General features: G+C 24.8%; 1 protein-coding gene across 2 annotated transcripts in view; it reads right to left on the bottom strand.

Annotated features, from left to right (window-relative positions):
- The window catches only part of LOC129960900 (GON-4-like protein), a 43793-nt gene that overhangs the window by 8074 nt on the left and 9555 nt on the right, over nucleotides 1-26164 (bottom strand). For both annotated transcript variants that reach the window (XM_056074622.1, XM_056074627.1), the window contains exons 4-14: nucleotides 24765-24929; nucleotides 21981-22149; nucleotides 18755-18898; nucleotides 18098-18401; nucleotides 16709-16823; nucleotides 12610-12696; nucleotides 8285-8435; nucleotides 6565-6694; nucleotides 4736-4886; nucleotides 4063-4176; nucleotides 2169-2852 (exon numbers count right to left, since the gene is read on the bottom strand). In XM_056074622.1, coding sequence (XP_055930597.1) covers nucleotides 2169-2852; nucleotides 4063-4176; nucleotides 4736-4886; nucleotides 6565-6694; nucleotides 8285-8435; nucleotides 12610-12696; nucleotides 16709-16823; nucleotides 18098-18401; nucleotides 18755-18898; nucleotides 21981-22149; nucleotides 24765-24929 — 2214 coding nt within the window. The remainder of the gene's footprint in view (nucleotides 1-2168; nucleotides 2853-4062; nucleotides 4177-4735; nucleotides 4887-6564; nucleotides 6695-8284; nucleotides 8436-12609; nucleotides 12697-16708; nucleotides 16824-18097; nucleotides 18402-18754; nucleotides 18899-21980; nucleotides 22150-24764; nucleotides 24930-26164) is intronic.

Genomic DNA, 26164 nt, shown 5'->3' with positions numbered 1-26164 from the left:
TTCATAATTTATACATTTTGAATGCAGTATTTTGAGAATTTTAAACTAAAAATAACATTGGAAAATCATGGTTATTGTCATTGTTGATGCTCCTACTTTAAATAGTGATTGTAAAAAGGGGAGGGGTTAGAAAATCTCATGCAAGAAAGTGGAAATAAATTCAAAGAGCCATTTAATAATATACTATAATGTTGGATAGAAAGTAACTATATATTAGACTTTTCAGTTTTTTTATTATTTTATTTTAATAACTAATTTGTATGCAACATTCTGAAGTTTTCTAAATTTATTTAACTATAATCATAGTATTAATACTAATGACCTACTATAGAATCAATAATGGTAATATTTACAAATTTATTACTTTTAGTTATATTGTTAGATTGGTAACAAATAGAAATATACCAACTGACAAGAAGATATTTGGCTTTAACAAATAATGTGTAAAAGGTATTCAATTTTATTTCTTAAGGTTGAATAGATTTTACTAATTATGACAATGGTAATATCTTCAAGACATTAAAAGGAAGAAAATATAATGACAGTAGTTTTTCAGCAAATGAACATTCATTGATAATATAATAAAATTTTAAAAAGTCATAATAAAAACTCCACGAACAGGTAACTAAATATTTTAAATTCAAGTGATACATTAACATATCCCACTGCTAAACATATGTAAGAAATTGAAAATCAACAGTTATCTATTATTAATCCTAATTTAAAAGAATTTAATGATATTATGTTACGACTAAACAAAAACAACAATAAAATGCAAAGTGTTAAAAAAAAAAAAAAATGTTGCCATAATTGTTATGTTAGGTTACTGCAATAATCATCATCTCCATTAAATTGCAACAAAATTTTTGCAATAAAAATTTTAGAAATAATATTTTAGGAATAATATACTCATTGCCTGCTAACACTAACTTTCTGTGCAATATAGATTTAGATAGGTCTATCTGTAGATGGAATACAGAAGCAGGCATACTATATTTTTTTCTAATTTTCCTTTGATAATGTGCTGTATCCATTGCTTTTATGTTTTGAAATACTAAATGAAATTGATGAAACCATGACAGTCATGCATTCATGTCTTAGAAATAATCATCATTACAGATTATGAATGCTTTGTGAAACCTACTTCATATGGATGAGAGTATGGGTGAACTACAAGAAATACTTTTATGCAGAATCTTAAGAAAAGCAGAAATATCGAGTTTTACAATAAATATCAATTTTAGAAGTTGAAAATTTTATTAATTATCTCAGCATAACACTTATATGAAGCCTAATTGAAACTGAGAATGAACGTAACCAGAGATTAGATCCAATAATAATAATAATAAAAAAAGTAAAAACATGAAAGTTAATTTTAATATGTATCAGCAGCTTACAACCGATTGACAGCAGTCTTTTACTGTCGAAAAACACCCTCTTCAAGGATGAATAATAAGCTCACAAAATGTATATATATTATTTCTATTGTTAGCAATTCTTTTTTCAACTAATAGAAAGCTTATGGAGAGAAATACAATACTAGTAGATAGGTTTTTATGCTGCTTCTGACATCACATATTCAATTTACATTAAAATAATTTGCTCGTTTTAAAAGTTACGTAAACAAACAATTCAAGATAAATTCAATCTGCATTCTCATTGTACGGAAAAAGAAATTTTGAATAAATATATATAACAATAAATATCTATTTTACTATTGTTTCATTTTGATAAATATTTAACTTCCACAAACCATTTAAAAAAACTTATCTTATATTTTTTTTTCAGGCAGGGGCAATGTTTGAATGTGCAAAAGTTTAACATGGATTTGCTAATATTTATAAAATTGTCTAATCTCTTTTTTGCATGCAAAGGGGGGGGGGGGGGGTAAAATGGACTAGCATTTCTGTGAACAGCAAATATGGTGAAATGAAAAGTAGCACACACACATACATAAAAAGCAATCAATAGATTAATTATTCCTCAGAAATAGAATATTTACAAATGAACTTTTCCACTATTGTGGTAACATTTATAAAACTATATTTTTATTAGACTTTTTTCCCTTATAAAATATGTATTTAGAATTTTATAGCCTGAAAGAAATTACATAATTTATAAAAATTTATCTCTAAGAAACTAAGAGGATTTCAACAAGTATTACTTACTCTAAGACTGGGCTCAGTTAATGCAGAATGCTCTACGTGTAACTGGTCATGCTTTTTATGGGATGAATTATTTTCATTGTGTACTTCATTGGAACTTTCGCTAGATGAAGGTTCCTCTTTAACTGATACAGGATTAAAAGTCTGAGTAGTGGCACTTAAAGATATTTCAGTTTGGCATGTTTCATGATTTGTACTCATACTTTTTGTTGCCACAGTACGTTTTCTTAATGAATAGATTTTTTTAGTTATAGGATTCTTTAAATTAAATGAACATTCTGAGGATGAATCTGAATTATTTTCATTTTCAATACTTTCCTCATCCGAAGTTCCTTCAGACAGAGGTTCTTGTTTAATGGTTTGTGAGACACAAGAATTAGATGAAACTTCAGGTAATTCAGGATACTGAGTGCTTTTGTTGACCTGATACTTTGCAAGTCTTTTTCTTTTCCTAGTGATTCTCTTTGGAAGGATTATACCAGAATTTCCATTTGAAACATTGTTTTCATTTACTGAATAAACTTTACAAATCATTGGCTGTAGGATACCTTGTGGATCTGGAGGGTGATATTCATGGATAATAGTAGGTGCAAGCTGCATCCGTGGTAAGATTAACTTAGGTCTTTTGTCTTGAATTCTTTGTTTCTCCATGATTCTTTTTTGAAGACTCTCTCCACTGTAGGGTTCCTGCAAAAAAAATAATATATCTTAATCAATTAAAAATGTAATTCATCCTTAAAATTACTTTCCTTACTTATTCTTTCATTTTTGAAAAATAATATGAAAATGTTAAGAATGAATGAGAATTATTTTTAATAATTTGCAAAAACAAATTATTAAAAATATTCTTTCATATTAATTTAATTTTTTAACCAAATTATTAAAGCAGTTATCTATTAATATTTTATTATAAATAACAAGATAATTTAAGTGTCAATTATTTGTGAACAAGGAAAGTATAAGAGTCAGAGTCATCAACCTAAATAACATGGAAGAATGTGAAGTTGAATGCAAGAATATTTTAGTGTTGTCTGTCCCCTACAAATAGCAATGATTGACAAGTTTTAGAATCAAGCAGATTCTTTTAGTTTTATAGTTTATATTCTATCTTCATAAAATTTCTTGCTTTACATTTATGATAAAATTGCTCTTCCTTTGGCATATATTTGATAACTCTCATTAGAAAAATAAACGGATTTATATATTCTCCAAGGAGTTTCTAAAGCTTTGGTCCCTATAATACATATATATAAATTTAAAAAATAATAATAATAACAGTGAGAAAAAATTGAGAATTTTATATGTCCTTTCATTTTTTAAGTATTCTGTATACCACTGAGTCAATACTGTACAACTGAACACAAATAAATTGGCTACTTTAACTCAGCACATATTTATTTGAAAACTTAGCTTAGCTTGTTTTAATATATACATTTTGGAAACATTTGAAAGATAAATATCTATATGTGGAAACTTCTATTTTAGTTTTTAGCACTTATTTGAATTTTTGAAAATATATTTTAAAATTAATATCATGATGAACTTCTAATTTTGTTTTTGCATATCAATCATGAACTCAATTTCATATTGTATTTTGTCTAATAGTGTGTATACTTTGCACAACAACGATAAAAACAAGAAAATGATAAGCTTTTTGTAACAATAAATTTCATATAAATTCTAAATAATTTAATATAAAAAGATTCTAAGTACTATATAAAAACACTTATAAACTTATTAGTACTAATGACAGGACAAAAGCACAAATAATATCAAATTTAAGGAAAAACTTTTTTTTTTAAAATCATGGCAAATCACTGGGATTTAAATCTATAGAACAAAAATGTAAAAAATTTCACTTTCAAAAATAGACAAAAAAAAAAAAAAAAATTGTTACCATCCATGCAGGCAAAGCTGAAGGTGGATATTCTTCTGGGGCTTTGACATTGTTAGGATCAAAAATCCTAATAACTCTGTTGAATTCAGGAAGCTTTTTATATTTACAATAATACTGAAATTAAAGAATTAGCAATGAATAAGAAAATTATAACAGAAATAAGCAAATTATAATATAAATGAAATCATAACTATTTTATTTATTATATGTAATTAAAATATTATCATACATAACACTACAATATTTTATTAAATTATTATACAAGGTTACAATTTAGAGAAATCCTTTATATCAGTTTTAGGTAATTTTATAAATTTAAATTAAAAATCAGTAAAAAAAATGTTTCAATATCTTCCTGTAAGAAGCCTTTAAAACATGCTTTGAAAACTGAATTATTAATTTTCAATCATCAATAATTTTTTTAAAATTTCTTTTAAAAATAAAATGATAAACATTTAAAAATATTTATATGCAAATTCATAGGAAACCTTAAGAAACAATTTGATTTAAATTTTATGAGGTTTTATCAGGTACAATAATGCAATGGCAAATATCTTTTATAGCAACCATTAATAAATATGTCAGACGTAGTATAATTATAAATTCATACAAAAGTTTCAAAAAGGAAATAAACAAAAAAGAAAGTGTCATTTGGAAAATATTTTATACTAACAGCAATGGGGTTTTCTGTATCCCTTTTCTGTTTCGAATTCTTAATACGACACTTAATTTGATATCTTGATTTGGTAGGTAACAAAAACTTCTGAATGCATTCAAGAGGATCTTCCATATATGAAAACTGTTCTAAACCCAAGGCAATAAGACTATAAATATACAAAAAAAGTGTAATGTAAATACAAAATGAATTGTTTTTCAGATGCATATATTTAAACAAAGAGTAATTATGTTAAACCGAATGAATATCACTTAAATTTTAAAATTTAATATTGAACATTATACATTAAAGGTGAATGAAAATGAAATGAATATTTTTAAAAAATTGAGATATAAGCAATTTTTTAAACAAGTTTTGTAGAATATTAACAGCACTATTTTAACTAGAAAGGAAAATATTTATTCACATATAAATCAAAACACACACACATCAATCAATCATATTATCCACACATCAATCAAAACACATATTTTACACATAAAAAAAAAGATTAGAGTAATTTTTATGAAAAAACAAATGGGAATTTGACACAAGTGAAGTTTTTCAAAAGTTAACAATAAGCCAATCTAACAGGGGGAAAGAAAAAAAATTAGCATAGAGTTACTTATTGCTCTCTTCTCTACAACAGTACTATTTCATATAATGCTTCTTTTAATTTACTTTAAGCCTTGAGAAAAAAATTATATATATATAATTGCAGAAAATACTATTATAATATATATATATATATATATATATATATATATATATATATTAGATAAACTTACAATATATATATATATATATATATATATATATATATATATATATATATATATATATATATATATATATAAAGTATTTTTAAGTAATCCTTAACCACATTTAGCAATCAACTTGTTCACTGAGAATATTGATGAAGCTTCAGTTAGATTAAATCTCTTGTGTACAACTTGTTCAAAGTTCTGTCAACAAAGTATTTTAATGCATTAAATTGAGTTTTAGATATAAAGATGTGATATTCTGATAAACTTACAAGAGCTTTAATTATTTGCTTTATTTATTTTTCCTAATCCACATATCACAATATAGGCAATTAAAAGCATAACTTTCTAATGGTACATTATTATTATTTTGCAATACTTAAATTTACTTTCTTACTCCTCAGCAAACTGCACAGATAATAAATTTGAAACCTATTGTTAGAAATTATGCAAAAGAAAAAAAAAAACAAAAAACGCTAACTTAAAAAAAATCGTAGAACAATTAAATTGGTATAATTAAAAAGACAATTTATTTATATTTTAAAATGGTATAATAATAATTTTTTGTGCAACAATATTTACATATTGCAGAGAAAGCCATGATCTCACTTATTTTTCAATTTATTAAACTTTTGAAGGAAAAATCATTTTAAGGTGAACATTTCCACCTTCTAAATTTTATGTGCTGATAGCTCTAGAGGCTAAGATCAAATGCTTTGGCTTATCAAGTGGAAACATGTATTATTTTTATTATTATCAGACCCTATTTCAAATAAAAGTTGAAATTGATGAGATATGACCGAAAATTAGAGAGATAAACAGAAATACAATTTACAGATCTATCACTATATGAAATAAGTTTACAAATAATAACTAAGTTATATAAAAATAACTTATAAGCTATAATAACTAAGTTATATATATAAAAAGATTTAATTAAAATTTTTAGAAGCTTTTAATCCTGGCAAATTAGTTGGCTATCAAAGATGGCTATTTAACTTCAGTTATAAATATTTTTCTAATTCACTTCAACATTAAAGCTACAAAATTAATTTAAAAAATGCATTCAAGAAATTATCTTACTTATCTTCTGCTGCTGAAAATGATGCTTTGCTTCCACGGTAAAAAGTATAAAATCCAAATGTAGGCAATAGTTCAGGGTATATGAAAGCTTTACTTGAAGCAAGAGCTTTCTTTACATATTCTGGAATGCCTGTAAAAAGTAGAAGTTTCGTAAAATTTAGGCATAAACTAGTTTCTAATTTTGTCTAAAAGAAGTTTAAAATTAATCACAAGATTATTAAGACTTATCCAAAAAATTACTAATAAATTTCTTAGAAAAAAATTTATTAATTGATATATTTTTATAATACTTTGAAAATAAATAAATTATTTTAAAATTCATCAAATATTAATTGGAAGCTGCTCATAACTCCATTTTTTTAAAATTCTTACTTGAAACTTTTTCAGTAATAAATAAACTGATTATTTTTCCTCTTAATAAAAACCTCACATTAATGCAAAAGTAGAAGTTGTCATATTTATTACAAAATTCTCTCACAAGGAACTTCTTATCGCAATGAATATAAATAATGGTTATATGTCCTTATTTCTACAAAATCAATGATTATTTTATTATGAAAATCATAGTTGTTTCTTTTTTTTTTTTTTTTGCTTTCCCATGATATTTTTAATTTTTGAAGTAAAAGTATGGCCATGAAAATTCAAAGCTAATTAACTTAAATTTTATAAAACTCTTATAAAATGATATTTTTAAAGAGTTTAATGGCTTTCATTCCTAACCCAAACTCTATGATTTCTTTCAGAGTATAATATGCACTTTAAATCTTTTTTTTATCTATTAAAATGCAGGTTATAATTACATAAGCAATGTATGATGCTCTATCAACCATAAATATTCTAGTTGTCTATAGCAGATAGTTAAACTTAAAGAAAGATTATCTGTTCAAAAGAATAAAAAAAAAACTTGTTCAATGATATTAACGATACTTTACAATAATTCCTTACTTAAATATTTCTTTTAAGAAACACTGATTAAATTAAAAACCAGCATCATTAACAAAATCTAAATAGATTATATTTTCCAAAATTATATAAAAAAGCAAAATAAATATTTAAGCTTCACTTAATATTACAAATTATTTTATCATTATAATAATTTTATCTATATATAAACTTCTTAGTAATTGGCAAATGTCTTTAAATTTCCATAAACATTTTTCTGAAGTTATAAAAAGTTATGTAAAGATTTTAATAAATCAACATACAAATAATTAATACCTGGCATTAAAAATCACACCTTTATGCAGGAAAAAAACAAACAAAGAAACCAAAAAAAAAAAAAAAAAGGGCGGGGGGAATTCTGATAGGCACCAAAGACTGCTTTTTCTATCATTAGACAAAATTCAATAGTTAATTAATTATTAACCAAATTATTAGTTTGAGGATCAAAATAGACAAAGGCATTTTATTACTTTCCCAAAAAGTTTATTAATCACATAAAATTAATAAATTGTAATTTAAAAGCAAATACATGCTATCTATATTTATAGAAAATAATTACCTAAATATTTCACCCCTTTTACAAAATTTCTTACTCAAAATAAATCGAATCAAAATAATAGTTTGTATTTGAATTGAATAAATTATCATTTTCTAAGAGGCATGCACACTTTTTTGAAAGATAGCGCATGTACAGATGTAAGAAATATTAACTGAGCTATTAAATATGGTTTTCACTTTATAACATTTATTTAAATATTCCTTTAAAAAAACCTTTTACCTTTATTCATTTTTCTTTTTTTGGCTTTCTCCGGCTCTGCCAAGTTCTCAAACTTACTCACAATATCTATTGCATCATCTAAATTATGAGCATAAAATGCTGATCGTTGATTATTAGGAGTACCTCTAGAAGCAAGTATTTTTATTTCATACTGAAAGGGATAAAAAAAAAATATGTTCACAAAATTTATTGGGAAAATATTTGAATCATACATTTTATCCTAAACAGAATAAGAACATTATATTTAAAATAGGGGGAAAAACAATAATAAAGTTGTTAATTTGCTATTAAAAATTGCTGCAATCAAAGCATAATTTTCAAGATCTATTACTTAGTTAAATTAGAAGAAATCTTAGTGAACTATACCTATGGACTAAAAAAGAAAATGTTAAACATCCATTAATTCACAGAAAGGAATTTACACTTTTGCATATTCAAAGAAATAAATATTCAAATAAATTAGCTACTTCTCTCTAGTGCCCAACTTATATTTGGACTTTCTAAAAAAACTTTTGTTTTAAATTTTTTGGCTTCAGATATACAGATAATATTCTTATATTTAACTGTGAAAATTTCAGTTCTATTAGCAATAAATAGCTAATATATTATTAGCAAATGTTTATTCAGATAAAGTTTAATCAAAACCAGTAAGTATTAAGATCCATTTATTTTTCTAGACTTATGAATAATAGAAATAGAAATTTATGAGAAAAAATTAAATCTTCTGAAACTCAAATAACTGTTTTATGCCAAAAACAAAATAACACTTCAGGAACAGCATTACTATTAATATAAATATTTTGAAATATTTAATATAATTAATGCTGAACTTTTAATTGAGGCTTTAAGATGTAAATAAAGGGTTGCTTATTAATGAGATAAACTTAATATATTATTATTGCAGCAGGGTAATCAAAGCCAGATGTCTAATTTTGTCACTTTGAGAGTGCATCTTTTGTCATTCCTTTTCTGGTAAATTTTTTTTTCGTATAACTAAAAAACTTGTTTTTCAAATCTTTAGAAATTGCAAAAGTACTGCATTCAGGACAGTGCACTTTTATTCTTTATAAGTGTATCTGTACATGAGAAATAGTAGAAATTGGAAGTCTTTGGAAGTTTTATCTTTATGAAGAAAGGTACACTTTTTATACCAGCATTTTGCTTGAACAATGAAATTTTAAATAGAATCTATTTTGTAAATACAAATTTAAAAATTAAATAAATTGGTAATATTTAAATTATTAATACATAGAAAAAATTTAAGATGTTTTAGTTCTCCATTGAATATGCATAAGCTGCCTTTTTTTAGTAGTTTAATTTATGGGAGAACTTGGGAATTATTGTGATGACACTTAGAAACAACCGAGATGTTGACAAAAACATGTCGGCAAAACTCAATGTATCCTATTAATTACTCAATAGTCCCAAATTGGCAAAATATATTGAAGAGTTGAACTATTTGTGGGCCAAGTGAATTATTGCATCTTTATGATGTTTAACAACAATAAACAAACATTAAAGTCAATAAAATAAACCTATTCTGAAGTCATCCACAACAAAGTTAATATTAAACCTTGAAATATTTCACTGAACCTAAAGTACATATTTAAAGATATTGAAAAACTTATTATCTCTCTGAAATCATATTTAAAAGTATTGTTGCTCAAAAGAAGTGCAATGAATATGTTTGATCATGCTGAAAATATGAAACTGACCATGATATTAAACAGCAAAAAACCTAAATGATATTTGAGTATTATTTGAATTTTTAATTTGCAGAGAGAAACATTAGGAAATTTGTGGCAATTGAAATTCAATTTTTATGTTATATGTTATGAAAATTATTCAAATAAATGTTCTTAGACTAACTTATTCCTTTGCAGTTATAAAACATAAGTGATGATGAAATCAATTCACTTATCCAATCCGACACAGTAACAGAATGTTATGAAATTAATTCACTTATCCAATCTGACACAGTGACTGAATGTTATTTGAATACGTTCATGTTGCAAACCTATATGAGAAGAGGAGTGTCTCTATACTTTGTTAACTGGGTGCATGTCATAAGACAAATAAATTTCTTACCAAGCTGCTATATGTATTACTGCAGAAATTTTTATGAGATCATGAAATTTAACCAAATATATTTTCTGTATACCTATCTTCCTCCCCCCTTTACACACAAACATGGATACTGAATAAATAATAATAAACTATAGTTGTGTGCGTTAAAAATATATAAGTTATTATAACAAAATATCAATATGGAAAAGATGCTTAGGATATTTAGTCATTTGACATATTCTGACTGTGAATAATATTGAACACTTATATTTTAAAAAGATTTTGCACATTTAAAACAATTTAATTACAATATTTCTTACAATATGAATGGTTATTCATACACTGATATCTAACTTTCACTCTCTATATTTTTTTCAATGAGAGTTTACATTCACAAAACTATAAAAAAGCTTTATTTCAAAGAGGTGGAGTTTCACTTTATATTTGTGCCCAGAATCTGAAAATTCAATTATCAAAAAAATTTATTGAAAAAAATAGTATCTTGCAAAATATCTAAGTTTTCATATAAATTAGACTCCATAATAAAAAATTCAAGAAAGAAATATTTTTAACAGCTATAAAGTTTTTTTTTTAAAAAAAATTTCTGTACTTCAGCCATTCATCTCTTATCAACATTACCAACACATCCTTATCTATCTATTTTTGTTAGTTTACAGTATATTACTTAAATGTTAAAATTCAAACAAAATGTTTGCTGCTGATGATGATAATTAGGAATTAAAAATTAATTAATAATTAAAAATCCAATTATTTAAAGAATTAATTCATTTAAGAATTAAAAATTTTATACTGAAATATTTATATGTATCATTTTTTGCCAAATTTGGAGGAGTTTTCGATAGGAAGTTATTATCATGTATTTTAATCTTTTCAGCAGGATAGTAATTACCATATTTAGAATCATAAACAAATTGGTTAGAGTTATGTAAATTTAATATTAAAGAAAACTATGTTTTTAACGGAATAAATTTTTATAAACAAGAAAAAGGAATTGCAATGGGAACAGCTTTTTCAAGTGCGTTAGCCAATATTTTCCTACATTATTATGAAAAAGAAATAATTAAACTTAACTTAATAATAGGCTGGAGATATATTGATGACTTAATTTTGTTAAATGTGGATAATCCTAATGATATTATTAATTGTTACCCAAAAGAATTAGTTTTAACCCAAACAAACGAAAATCAACTTAAAGCTAATTATTTAGATTTAAATATAGAAATTGATAATGGAAAAACTTTGATAGGTATTTATGATAAAAGGGATGAATTTAACTTTAAAATAATTAAACTTAGTAACTACCATTCTATTTTAAACTCTAAAATTTTCAAAAATTTGATATTTTCACAATTTAACAGGATTAAAAAAATTTGCAATAATAAAAGCTCTTATATCTTAGCAACAAACAATCTCATTAAAAATTTAACTATTAACGAATTTCCCAAAAACTTTTGCAATATAGAAGTTTTGATAAGAGAGGGTCTGTTTAATTTCTGACTTCCTCCGGTTTGTTAGCTTTGGGTTTTAATTCAATAGATGGCGCTTCAAGTTTGATGATGATGCATTATGACGAAACGTGGGAGGCGGATATAGCTGTAAACGTAGAAAAATTAAATTTCAGTTTACTTTAACTAAATGCATCTACAATAGCACGTTTTAACCTCAAGTAGTTTTCTTCAGAATTGTACTTTCAATTTGTTATTTTGCCTTGTGTTTATATTACTTTTTTGGTTCTATTTTCATGTATTTTGTGGTTTGATTTGCTGTGGTATTATTTGGATTGTTTTTTGCCAGTGTTTTTACTTGTTTTAATCTTGTGATACTAATTTATCTCTAAAACCTCAATTTTCTGGGATTTTCGGGTCACGAGGGGTCAGTTTGTTGGACGAAAGTCAGACCCCTCACAGAAAAAATCCCTGGTTTGAATCCTTGCCTGAGGGTGACCCTTGAGAAAGTCTTCGGGCCGGATTCAGTTAATCTTTCTTTTTGATTCTTTGGCTATTAACTTAATATTTATTTCTAATTTTGGTTAAAAGAATTAATTCATTTAAGAATTAAAAATTTTATACTGAAATATTTATATGTATCATTTTTTGCCAAATTTGGAGGAGTTTTCGATAGGAAGTTATTATCATGTATTTTAATCTTTTCAGCAGGATAGTAATTACCATATTTAGAATCATAAACATTTAAAGTTTGAAATTCAATAATTAATGATGGAAAAGATATAAACTTACCAAGAAAAACCTGGATGATGCATTGATAAAATGCAGGCTTGAAAATCCATGAGAAAGCAAATAAGACTGAGTAAGCATCTGTACATACTAAAAAGAATGAACAGATTAATATTCATTCTCCTAAATAATAAACAAGCTCATAGAAATCAAAATTCTTTAAGAATATTACTTAAGTTCATAAATTAGCAGCTTAACTGATATTTAACATATTTAACAATGCAAAGCTATAAGAAAAATATAAAACAGATTCTTTAATTATTGATCTCAATTATTATTTCCTTGAAAAAAAACAGGCAATATAAAATATGCGAGATAATAAACATGTTGAAAAACAGAATCAATCAATTTTAGATTTTGGTCATTGAAAAAAATTTCATCTGTACAAATATAAAAAAAAAAGAAAAAAAAATATTTGCATAAAAATAATAACGTAACAACATAAAAAATTTAATGATATTCGCTCATCTCAAATTTGAAAAAAAAAAAAAAAATACAAATTCCGTTAATAAAAGGCATAAAAAAATGAATATATATATATATAATTCTGTTTCTTGTATAAACAACAACAAAAAAGCAAAATAACAATAAACAAACATAAAATACAAACCAAATTTATAACAAAAAGGGAAGAAATCTTGGCAAGAATATCAAGGAATATTATTTGATAGGAGAGGTATTTTCTAAATGATGATAATTTTGATAGATAATTATATTTTCTTTTGTATAATAAACAAAAGGTTAAGGCAATGCCCCTTAACCTGTTGTTTATTATACAAATTGAAAAACTGGTTTGATCTTTCTGATGTAGAATTGTGAATTTTTATGTTATAAATATTTTTATCATGCAGTATTCTTCCGAAGAACGACAATCACAAAACTAAGTACCACCCAATAACCTCCATTATTGAAAGGCATATCAAATTAGACAAAACATCTTTTTTTTTCTCATCCTTCAATCTATATAATGTAATTTAATGAAAAATTAAAAACAGTTTTAATTACATTCTACAGCCTATCAATGCACTATAAAAGTTTATAAAAATTGCAAAATATTAAATAAATTTCATTTTAAATTAGCACTAATAATAACCTTACTTGCATAGTCACTTAAAATAATAATTTTACTTAATACATTGAAAATTAATTTAACTAAAATAATCAGTTAGAATCATTTGACATTTCTTTTTTATATTAAAAATATGTTTCTCTATATGATTATTTAAATCATTTAACTTTGCAAGATCCTCAGATTTCCCTTTGCTTAGAAAGTTTGAGTCACTTCTTCATTGCATTTTAGTGCTTCCGAAAAATCGTGAATTTTACACATACTGTCTTCACTCACAGAAAAAAAGCCCCTAATTACTATAAGAAAGATCAAATTGTCTGATTGCATTTCAAAGAATGAAATTTTTAAAATTCTAGATCTCTTTCTCAATCCACAAATCTTGTCAATTTCATTCCATCAACCCATATGTTTGAATCCATATGTGCCAGTAATTCATTAAGCTCCCCCCCCCATCTGTTGCATTATCAGCATTAGCAAACACAGCTTTCTTAAAACATTTTAGGATTTTCTCAGATTCCACATTTTTATGACATGATCCATGAGTGTGCATCTAAAATGGACATATATTTGGCTAAGTCCTCACAAAATTTAGAAGAAGAAATTTGCATAACAAATTGTACTAGAGGGAACTTTCCGTATTCAACTTTAAAGTGGTGGGTAAAAACTCTGATCAATAGATTGTACCATAAAAGAGGTATTCAGTGGGAAAAAGGCTAATTTTATAGTTATACATTTTAAATCATCAGGGCTGAAAAGTAGCATCATCCAGGAAGAAAATTATTTTCCTTACTTGCCTCCACATTCTTTAGTCCAAGCTTACAAAGCAATCATTCAATTGTCATCCATGTTTTCTTGTTAGAATTCCAAAAAACATTCATACAACACTGACAGTCTCTAGCAATCTTGGCTTTTTTAGTTTTTTCAATAATAAGTGGAGTTCCAAACTCTGCAAGCATGTTGCAATACCACAAAATGGTGAAAGGTTCTTTGGAAATTTTACCACCAAAACATTTCTCTCCTTTGAAACACAAGGTTTTATCTGGAAAGATGTGATAAAACAGATCAGTCTCATCAACACTAAAAATGTTTTTGACATTATATCCTAGGGAACTTGATTTTAATTTTTCAGTCCAATCTGTAACATGATTTTTGTCTACAGATTTCTCTTCACCACAAAAAAAAAAAAAAAAAAAAAAAATTGAAAGAAATATTGTAACACATCCAAAGTTTTGCTAGTCATCCATTTTATGCCTTACACATGTTCAATCTTAAAGATCAATCAATTTCTCAGTCTTTTCCTTGAAGCAAAATACAGCTTATATGAATATTCTTTGCATGAGTAGTGTGGAATCATTTTATCACCACTTCATCAATTTCACATGAATTGACCGTCCACATTTTTCTAATCCCATCTTTGTCTTTAAAAGTTCACATATTTGAGTTTTGCTAACTTTCAAATGCTCAGCAAAACAACTCATATTCATCTCTTGTTTAGCAAATTGAAGAATATTTGTTTTTCAGAATCAATCTTTTCTTTCTTTCTTTTTTATGCCATTATAATTCACACTAAATTTAACCAACATGTTTACAGGATAGCTTAACCAAGAATTTATATTTATAAAGCAAGTGCAGTGAAAAAAAAAGCAAATTACTTTCTATTAAATTTTGCCAACAACCCAAAAATAAGATCAATAAATAATTTCAAAGATAGTAATATTTTAAAAATTGTGGCAGTATAAAAATGATTTTTAAAAAATGTAATGAAATAAAAAAAATTAAATCTAACCACTTGTTCTGAATAATCAATTTATTTAGCAAAGATACATAATTGCCAAATTATAAAGCTTCAAAAGAGTTAAAAACGTTTACCCTGAATGCAGCCAAGGCCAATTTGAACTAGAATAATTTCCAATAGATGGTAAGACCAAAAAAAAGCTTCTACGAAATTTAATAACAGAGTTTGAAAGTAGATTTTTAGTAGATAATATAGATTATTGGTACTAATAGAAAATTCTGTTCAAATATGTCAGACTATATGTATACGAAGAAAGATAGGGAAATAAATTAAGGGATAAATCTCACTGATCATTAAGAAAGGAAGGAGGCAAAATTTACTTCTGTAAATGTACTACAATTATGACATATCTGGACAACTTATCGAGATTTTGGATAAAAGAATCAAAATATTTTTTGTACAGTTCAAGTCACTGTCCACTATTTGGAGTAGATAATATGAGTTCTTAATTTAAGTGAATTAAATTCTCAATAATGTCTACTATTCAGAAATGTCCTATAAAGGAGGCAACATTGTATTCATTTGTTTTAATCTTATTCTTTTCAAGTTTAATATTTTTTAATGGGTTTTATAAATGTTAATTCATTTGTCATTAAGTAGAAGAAAGAGGGGGTAGGGAGAGACATTATGTATTTTTTAAATAAAATTAGAACATTTCTCCTTTTGATGAGTAATAATATCTAATAGTCTTTCCAAAATTTCTTTCCTTTTTATATTCCTGCATTTTAACTCGGATTTTTCTGCATGTATTTATATATATATATATTAAAATTAAAAATATTTGTAAATTGATCTTTGAATTTAAATTATTTTAAAAACTTATTTATTATTCTTAAATTATCAGAAAATTTTACATATTTTCCCTAAAAATCTTTTTTTTTTTTCCCACATTTTTACTCAGCACCAAATGTTACAATCACAACTTTTCAGCTTTTCTCAAGATTTTCCATATCTTTTTTTCTTCAGAAGTACAGACTCAAAACTTGCAATATAATTTTAATACATTTACACATACATATACATTCAACACTGAAAGTAAACATTTTTATGGAGAAATATTTCAAAGTCATAACTTATTATTTGACACAAATTTAATTTCACAATTACACAGTATGTTGTTCAGATTAATGTAAAAACTAAAAATAACTTTGTTTTCCAGATTCAAGAAAAGAAAAAAAAAAACATCAAAAAATATTTATTTTCTACTCATCAAATATTTTGCTATATCAAAAAATTACCATTCTCATTTGTTCTTCTAATTGGCGTCGTTCATCAGGAATCATCCACTCTTTCCTTACATTTTCGACTTTAACTGGACTTGATGGCACATCTGTATTTGAATGTGGTGCATTCCTATTGAAAAGCATTTACATTTTCTAATTTCTTTTTAAAAAAGTGTCATTTTCAGATAAATTGCATGAAACAAATCATCTTTCTTAATTGTGAGAGAAAAAAACTTTTAATTTTGCAATACAATACAAAAAATTAATAGACAAGTTAATTGCATAAGGCATGAAAAAAAGCATTGAAATTTTTAATGAATACAGCCTTTATCACAATAAACAGAAATAAATATAAAATATGGATAAAATGTCTGTTATTCAATAAAGTTTTATTGCTATGCCAATCCTTTCAGATTTAATGAGCAGAAAAATTAAACATGCTAAAAAAAACTATTAATAATTAAAAAAAAAAAAACTTTCTTCCCTAATTAAATATTTTATGAGATTTTAATAAAAAATTCATAAATCTTTTACACATGTAATTGTTACAATCTTTAGTAATAATAAAGATGAATGTATTTGGATGTTTGTCTACAGGTGAGAATGTTAAACCTACAGTTACTAAATCTGATAGATATATATTTTAGAAATGAACATCTCAAAATGATTTTTACTGAAACTTTAATCAGAAATTGAATTAATAAAAATTATCTGAAATTTTGAAGTTTTTCCAACACAGTTTTCATAAATATTAGTGCACAAAAATGGTTTTTATACCATCTTAAAACTCATAAAACTATCTTTACAATGGAGCAAATTTAGCAATCATACATTTTTTTTCTTTTTTTTTCTAAATTGCAGCAATTTATTTATTGATTTTTTGGCCAGTTTTCAACTACAGATTACATTATTGTCCTGAAATTCAAATGTTTTCTATGATTCATAAACTATTTAATTGTTAATTGTTTATAATCAATTAATAGTTTAATTAAATCAATTAATAGTTTAATTAAACTATTAATTGATAAATAGTTTAGCCAATAAAGAAAGGTATTTAATTTCTGTGCAGTGAACACCATGCACAAAAAAGTGCAGTCACAGTATTGAGAAAGTTATAAAATATAGGATTCAGACAATTATGTTATTATTAGCAATATGATGTCATAGGATAGGTTCCCATTAGAAAGAAAAGAGATGAGAAGAAAAGCATCATAGTTTGAATGCAAGAGGGCAATTAAAATTAAATGGTGGCTTTCATGGGATATTAATATAATTTTGAAGAATCAGGATGAAAAAAATATATATATATTAAGAGAATATTAAATATTAAGAATAAAAATATGTTATTATAAAATTAACTATTGTGCAAAAGTAATTTAAAAGAAGACTTCTTAAGAAACCTACTCTGATTGACTCTCAATTACTTCTTGTTCTCCTGATTTATTAAAATTGTCCTTTTCATTAGAATCCTTTGAATCTATGACAGTTTCTAAATTGTTACAACAGTTTTCTAATTTTGAAACATTTTCATTTTTTTCTTTTTCTGAGACATCTTGGCTTCCTTCTTTTTGTATATCATTTGAATTTTTTTCATTTCCTGAAAAAGCTACACTCAATTCTTCCAAAAAGCTGAAATCTTGTTCTAAAAGACTTTTATCTTCTTGCGCAAATTCTAAAATTTCTGTCATCAAAGCATTTACCTCATCACCTACAAACAGATAAAAAAAATTATTGAAAATAAATAAATGAATAAAAAAAGAAGAAGAAATGACAATGCATTCAAAGATTCATTATTATTTTATGAATCATACAGTATAATAGGAATACTAATTAGAGAACAATGCTTTAATGCAACATTTACAATATTATTTACTTAATTATTTGACATTTAAATTTTAAAAAATGTACATAATTATGTTAAAAAATTTTTTTAACTACTTTTCCATATAAAATTCAGTTACTCAGAATTAATAGAATATTTCAAGAATAGAATTCTGGTTGTGGTATGAAATACTATCTAGGTTCATGAATAAGAAATATTTTTTGTCAAGCATGGCTTACCTGTAACTTCTAATGGATTTTCTCCACAAATTTCATCATAATCAATTTCTTCATCTTCGTCTTCTTCTTCCTCTTGAACATTATACTCAGGATCTCTTTCATCCTCAGTATCATCAGCTACACTTCCTACACCTGATCCTTGAGCTAAATAAATTTCAATCAGTTAATTAGCTTTAAAAAATTTAAACAAAAAAAAAGTAAGAAAGCAGATATTAGTAATATTGGTGTCAAAATACAATAATTAAACATCAGGACTAGAATTTTACTAAAATAACTTTAATAAAGAATTCAGTAACCTGGTTTTATAAAAAAAAATTGATATAAGGTTCCAAGATCAGAAAAAAAAAATCAATAAAATAATATCAAAGACACTAATAATCCTTAATGCACCAGGGTAATGCAAAATATAATACATTTAATTTTGCAAAAATGAAATGCTATCCAAGAAAATTTTGCAAAAAAAATTGTATATATAGTTATATGCATAAAATAACAAGTTGTACTCAGTTTGACAAAGATAATAACAAATAAAACAATATCAATAGTAAAAATATGAATATTTAAAATAAGTGTGCTAAGGACATATCATATTAAGCAATACACAATTTATATGTTATATTTGCAATTTGTTATAATACTTTTTGATATTTTTATTCTATTAAACATGTGCCCCATGCTTTGATACATCTTATTTTTTTTCTTCTTCTTTTACTTAGTTCAAGGAGCAAAGAATCCCTTGCAGCCAGTAACCCGCAAGCTAGGAGATTGTTGGATTGCATTTGCGACTTGATACCCCCCCCCCAATACCATCGAGCGCCAAATGTTCTCACTTTTAATTTTTTCCACATATTTATTTTTAAAAATGAAACATTATTTAACATGGATTAGTACAGGGATGTTCAAAAGCAATTTCTGATGAGTTCATAATACAAATTCTTGAATGGTAAAAAATAGTTATAAAGCCTCTCCATGTCATTCACAGATATTAATTTTGCTGATCTTGTGATTTGCTCCTTTGATAATGGAAAATTCTTTAAGATACTGTCTTCTCACATTTAGAAATGATCCTGCCAAATTATTACCCTATCATGGGTAAGAAGAAATTTTTTAAGGGTTATACTACAAAAAAAATATCTCTGAAGACAAGTTCTCTACCACTTTGGCCCTGTTTTTAAAAAAAGCAATAAGAACTTTTATAATTATGATGTTATTCACTACAAGTACTTGAAGAATGATATTCCTTGTCTTACAAATGTCAAACATTATGAAAAAAAGGGAGGACAAAAGTCGTGACAGATCCGGTCGATGGAGGACAGGACATTGATCTGCGATTGAAATAGCTTTTTTCTTCTGACAACTTCCAAAAATTTAATTGCATAAATATAATTTTTATAACTTTCTAGAACATCAAAAATTATTTTTGCATTTATATGAATCTAAATATTATGCATTTACCCCCTGAATTCTGAAACTAAAAAAACTTTTTAACTTTTAAAAATAGATTTTATTATTGGCATGAAATTCAAATAATTTTCATTATTTCATCAAATATTTAATCATATGATTTCCTTCCATTGTTGCAAGTTACAAAAGATCAATTCTGTTTATTATTTGCACTATTTACAAACATACACACACAAAAAAAAAAAGAAAAGAAAAGAAGAAGCAGGAGGAGGAGTAGAAGAAGTACCACCATGAAAGAAATTTGTCATTAGAAAACTAATTACATTTTTAATAGTACAAGATGTCACTGTATTTGAATCAGCTGGGTCACTCAAATTTATAAAAAACAGAAACGATGTAACTATTAAAATGATATAAATTTAATGTCTTTATAATTTCATGTTTCAAAATACATTGTTGTAGAAATCCCAACAGTCAATTAATGTCAATAAAAAATTTAATTGAAATTAAATACAATTAATATTTTAGATGGAGCAACTAATCTTCAAAGGCAGCTACTATTAAATAATAATTATAATGAACAATAAATATGAAACTTTTTAATTATTTTTATTAACATAACAAATATAAAATATTCAGTATATTAAAATTTATGAAAAATCATCTCTGATCATACATGAGTGAGATTCACTCAGATGCTCTAATAATAAACACTGAAAGAAAAACTGCTGAAATTGCAATTTCTCAAATATAAATTAACAAACAAAGCAACAATAACAATAAAATACATGGCTAAATAAAAGCTTTTTAATTAAATATGTTAAGTTTTTATTTTGAATCCCACTTATTTCTGTACATCCGATTTTTTTTAAAAAATGAACAAATATTCAAGGCCATCCATGATATTTTGCAAAGAGAGCTTTTTATAAAAACAGCTAGATTTGCATGTAGCAGTCATCTATTGGGACCCAATGTTTTATATGAGAAATGACTAATCTCTATGCATATGATTTATGCTTAAAGTCATAAATTACTTTCTTGGGACAATTTGTATAAAGAAATGAAAGAAAAATATATTAAAAGATACAATAATAATCCATAAAATTTCAGCACTTCCCAATCGGCTCCAAGTATAGAGCAAATTCAAGAGCTTTAGGGTTAAAAATAAAGACATATGGTTCCAGTAAATAATCCCAAAGATAAACCTTCATTTTGCTTACAATATTTTAAAATAATAAAACACAGAACATTTCCCACACTTTTTCAGCACAATCATTTTTTAAACTAGTAAATTCACTTGAAATGCACTTTCACTTTAAATGAAATCTAGGTATTCAAGAATATTTTTATGCAGTACACACTTTTTCACAAATATTTTTTTTAATTATTTAAACTCTTATAACTAATTATAAAAAAGTGCTGATGACATTAATAACTTCTAAAAATAAGAATATTTAAAAAAATTTTGTACCTACTTCTAACATAAAATATTATAACAAGATAAATACTAATAAGATATTAATACTTAAAAAATTTTCTAAATACAGTTGAACCTCTGTACCACCAACCTGCATGATCATGATATTAAATAAGAAACCCTTAGAACTACAAATCATTAACTTGCATGAAATTTTTATCACATATTATTTCTATCTATTTCAATTTATGTCTAAATAAATAATGATGATGATAAAATAAAAATTACTAATAAATCTCTAAATTTGAATTCTAAAATGCTGTTTTTTAAGTTGTACAGTTAATAATAAATAAGATCAATGATCATCAAAAATAAATTTCATGTAATTTAAGAAGCTGCACTTACTCAATGGTTTTGTAAATTCACAAAGAAATTCTTTCCAAACTGCATCATCGCAATGTGTGTCATACATATCAATTGTTATATCAGGTGGTTGAAAAGATGATTCAATAGTTTCTAATGGAGTGTCATTCAAACACAATTTAGATCTAGTTCTTTGAGCAATTTTATCTACCTGCAATAAAAGAAAAAAAAGTAGATTACATTAAAATTTTAATAAATCAGTATCGCTAATTTTTTATATCATCACAGTTTAAACTTGTGAATTTTCTAATTATGTAATTTATTTACAAAATAATAATAGTCTTTATTCAAAGTATTGTCATAAGCAAAAAAAAAAAAAAAAAGTAAGAAAATAAATTTTTATAACAAAGTAAACAATGCAATACTACTGGTCATTTTTTTCATTTAAATTCATATAATGCATTTTGAGTTTAGATAGAACTTATCTATTCATTCTACCACCAACAAATCAAAAAATGAAAATCATAAAAATATAAAAAATAATTTATAAAAAAACTTTTCTTAATAAAATATTATTTTAGTACAATGAATAATGTCTTGATCATTCTAGAGCACAATTTCAAACATTCACAATTTTCTAATGATGACATGTTCTCTAAATGTATGGGTTATATCAGTTTATGTGAGCAATCAGCTTGATATAGTTGATGGAGAATTTTTTTTTTTTAAATGATATCATCATTTAACTTATATATATATATATATATATATATATATATATATATATATATATATATATATATATATATATATATATATATATATATATATATATATATATTGTCAAAGAACACATTGTATTCTTTCAGATTAGGTCATTCCTTTCCTTTAAAGGAGCATTACCAATTTTATAATTGCAAATTTTACTTATCAAATATCCTGAAATAATAAAGACAATTTGACTTCCCCCCCTTCTTATTCACACATCAAATAACAGGTTTAGAAATATTAGTAGGAAAATTAAATTCTACAAATTAATCTTTGTATAGGGGGAAAGAAAGCATTATTTTGATTCCATTATAATTGTGCACATATATAAAAGGTACCATTTGAAATTATGTAAAGTTTTCTAAAAACCATACAATTACAAATTTCTTAAGGGACAGTTTACATACTGAAATACATTACAAAATTTCTGCAGACAATATCAATTTTTTCAAACACTGTATAAAAATTCATGTATTCAGCATTCAATTTGCTTGCTTCTTATTTGCTTCACACATCAAATAGCAGGTTTAGAAATATTAATGGGAAAATTAATTTTTATAAATTAATCTCTGTGCAGGAAAAAAATAAGCATTATTTTGACTCCATTATAACTGTGCACATATATAAAAGGTACCATATGAAATTATGTAAAGCTTTCTAAAAACCATATAATTATAAATTTCTTAAGGGACAATTTACATATTGAAATACATAACAAAATTTCTGCAGACAAAATCCATTTTTTTTCAAAACTGTATGAAAATTCATGAATTCATCTTTCCATATGCTTGCTGCCAAAAAACAAAGAAAGAAATTTTAAATCCGTAATGGTAAAATAAAAATGGATTTTTATACATACATAAATATTTTTTTAGAAATTACTCATTGAATGGAATCATTTTTTTCACCACATTATTATGTTGTAATCTACTGATAATTTACTTATGTTTTTCAAGTTGAAATAATCTTAGCATTTCATATTATTAATCAAAATAATAATACTTAAATTGTTGGAATAGCAATGTTCATAAAAAGTAAATACAAGAAAATTTTTGAAATTCATGTAAATTTTATTTAAACATGCACTTTTATATTACATTTCTTTTCAAATGGTATCTTTTGGTTAGATGTATGAAGAAAAGTGTTAGATTAATATTTTGTGGGATGTATTCGCTTCCTAATAACTATGATATTAAAAGAAGATGGTCACTTTTCTACCCAAGCTTCTCATGCCAGTTAGAATTTGCTGCATATGATGCTTATGTAGGACCAAACAATATAACCTATTTACCACTTGTTATATGCATATATGTTCTTTAAATTAGAAATTAAAATTTCCTTTATACCATTAAAATATAAATTTCTTAAATTTATCATTATGCGTATATTGCTTGTTGTTCAGATCACATACAATATCTATATATGCAATGGCATGCACTTAACACTGTCTTTGAGGGTTTAAATTCTTTAATATTTCAAACGGCAAGAGTAATTTAAAAATATATATATATATTTTATTAATCAACATTTATTTGTACATTTTCTTAAAATTGCAAGAGTAAAAATTCTTCAGAATACAAATATTAGGATGATTTTTTAAGAACAATATATCTATTTTCAAGCTTATTTTTCATTTTACTCCAAGGATATAAGTATCTCAGATAAGAGGGAAGGGAATCTGCAATCTTTTCTTATTCTTTTGCAGGACCTTTGATGGATTTTAGTTTCATTTTATTTGTTACAGACAATTACAAAAAATTTATACATTGCCTACATTAAGTAAAATGTGAGGTTAGATCAAATCTTCTATGTTAAATCTATGTAAATGTACTTTTGAGAATACATTCACACAAAAGTATTAGGGAAAAAAATTATCCTAAAGTCTTCGCCAATTAAAGTTAGATATTAAAATATTTGGAACTATTTCTCTCTCTTAAAATGTCTTGTGTTCATATAATACACATTAGATCAATCTAGTTAAAAAAAAAAAAAAAAAAATGCTTTCATCACTGTGCTGGTAAATCAAAGTAACTGCAACAAATTTGACCAAAAGTATACCTCCTTATCATGGGAAACATCAGTTTCTGGCAAAGCAATTACAAGAGCATCTTCATCATCAGATAACTGATCTGGAGGTTTTGAATCAGGCAGAATATGTTCATCCATCTTGGAAGCGTTCAAATCATCTACTTTCACAGATGACATGGCATCTTCATCACTTAACTGAAAAAGAATATAAAAAAAATATATTTATCAATATCATTTACATTTATAGTTCACTTAAAAAAACAGAAATTATACATGTGGCAACATAAAACAATAGCTGCAGATAGCTAAAATAAATATTTATTTATAAAAACATGGTAAATATATTTTTCAATTACTAATTATTTAATTGATAGTTTAAAATGTTAAAAGGAGTTATGCTTATATATAAAAAATATCATGATTTTTATTAACTATAAATCTTCAGTGTCTTATTTATAGAACATTATTCCATAGCCTCTGTGGATAAAGCAAATACATTTCATTCTAGCCTTTTTGTTTGAAAAGTTAATAGTATCCCCAAATTTCTAAATAATTTTTGACCAGCATATTCCAACACTAGTCAGATTCTGAAGGTAAAACATTATTATTTTTTTTTTTTCATTGTGATTTATTTTGGAGACAGTGGAAGGAATTTGAAAATAATCTTTATTTTTACATATTTTATTACATTTTAAAAACTCTTTTAATAATTATGTATAAAAAAAGTCTTTTAAATGATTTCTTACTGATCTTTTGACAAATGTTTAAAGAAAATTCCATTCAGAATTTTATTTTAATTTCTTAGTTATCTTAAATCATGTTCTTAAAAAAATTTAAAAGAAATTTGCTGAAATCTATGCTTGAAATTAAGCAGGGTTTTAATGGATTAACATTTAACTTAAAGGGAAATAGCAATAAATCTTAAATGTTAATGAAAGACTTTAGAATCTCATAATTTTAAGTCATGTATATCATATTATAAACATATTTTAATTTTATCAGCAAATATAAATCTTGAAAAAATTAAACAAGAGACAAAAATTTTGTAAACATGTGTCAGCTTTTCCTCAACAGCAAAAATATTAATTTCATAGAACGTTTTAAGAGGAGATTAAGATTTCTAGAAAAAGTTCTCCTCACAATATTAGCACAAAGTAAAAAATAGTAAATAAATAAATAATAAGTATTATGTATGATAGTAGGTAAGCAAGAATTAATTTATTATAACTAAGTTAAAAGGGGAAAAAAAAAGATTATCTGGAAAACAGTATGTGCAGTTATAAATAAAACGAGCTAATTTAATAATAACATTAAAAAAAGACAAATAAATAAAAACTTTTACAAATTCGTATTTATAATAGACAAAATTTATACAATGTGAATACTTTAACATTTAAAAAAAAAAGATTTTTAGCGCAACAAATCTAAAG

The sequence above is a fragment of the Argiope bruennichi genome, chromosome 2, assembly GCF_947563725.1.
Source record: "Argiope bruennichi chromosome 2, qqArgBrue1.1, whole genome shotgun sequence".
Taxonomy (NCBI): Eukaryota; Metazoa; Arthropoda; class Arachnida; order Araneae; family Araneidae; genus Argiope; species Argiope bruennichi.
The sequence above is the reverse complement of the archived record's forward strand: the minus strand, read 5'-3'. Positions and strand labels throughout refer to the sequence as shown.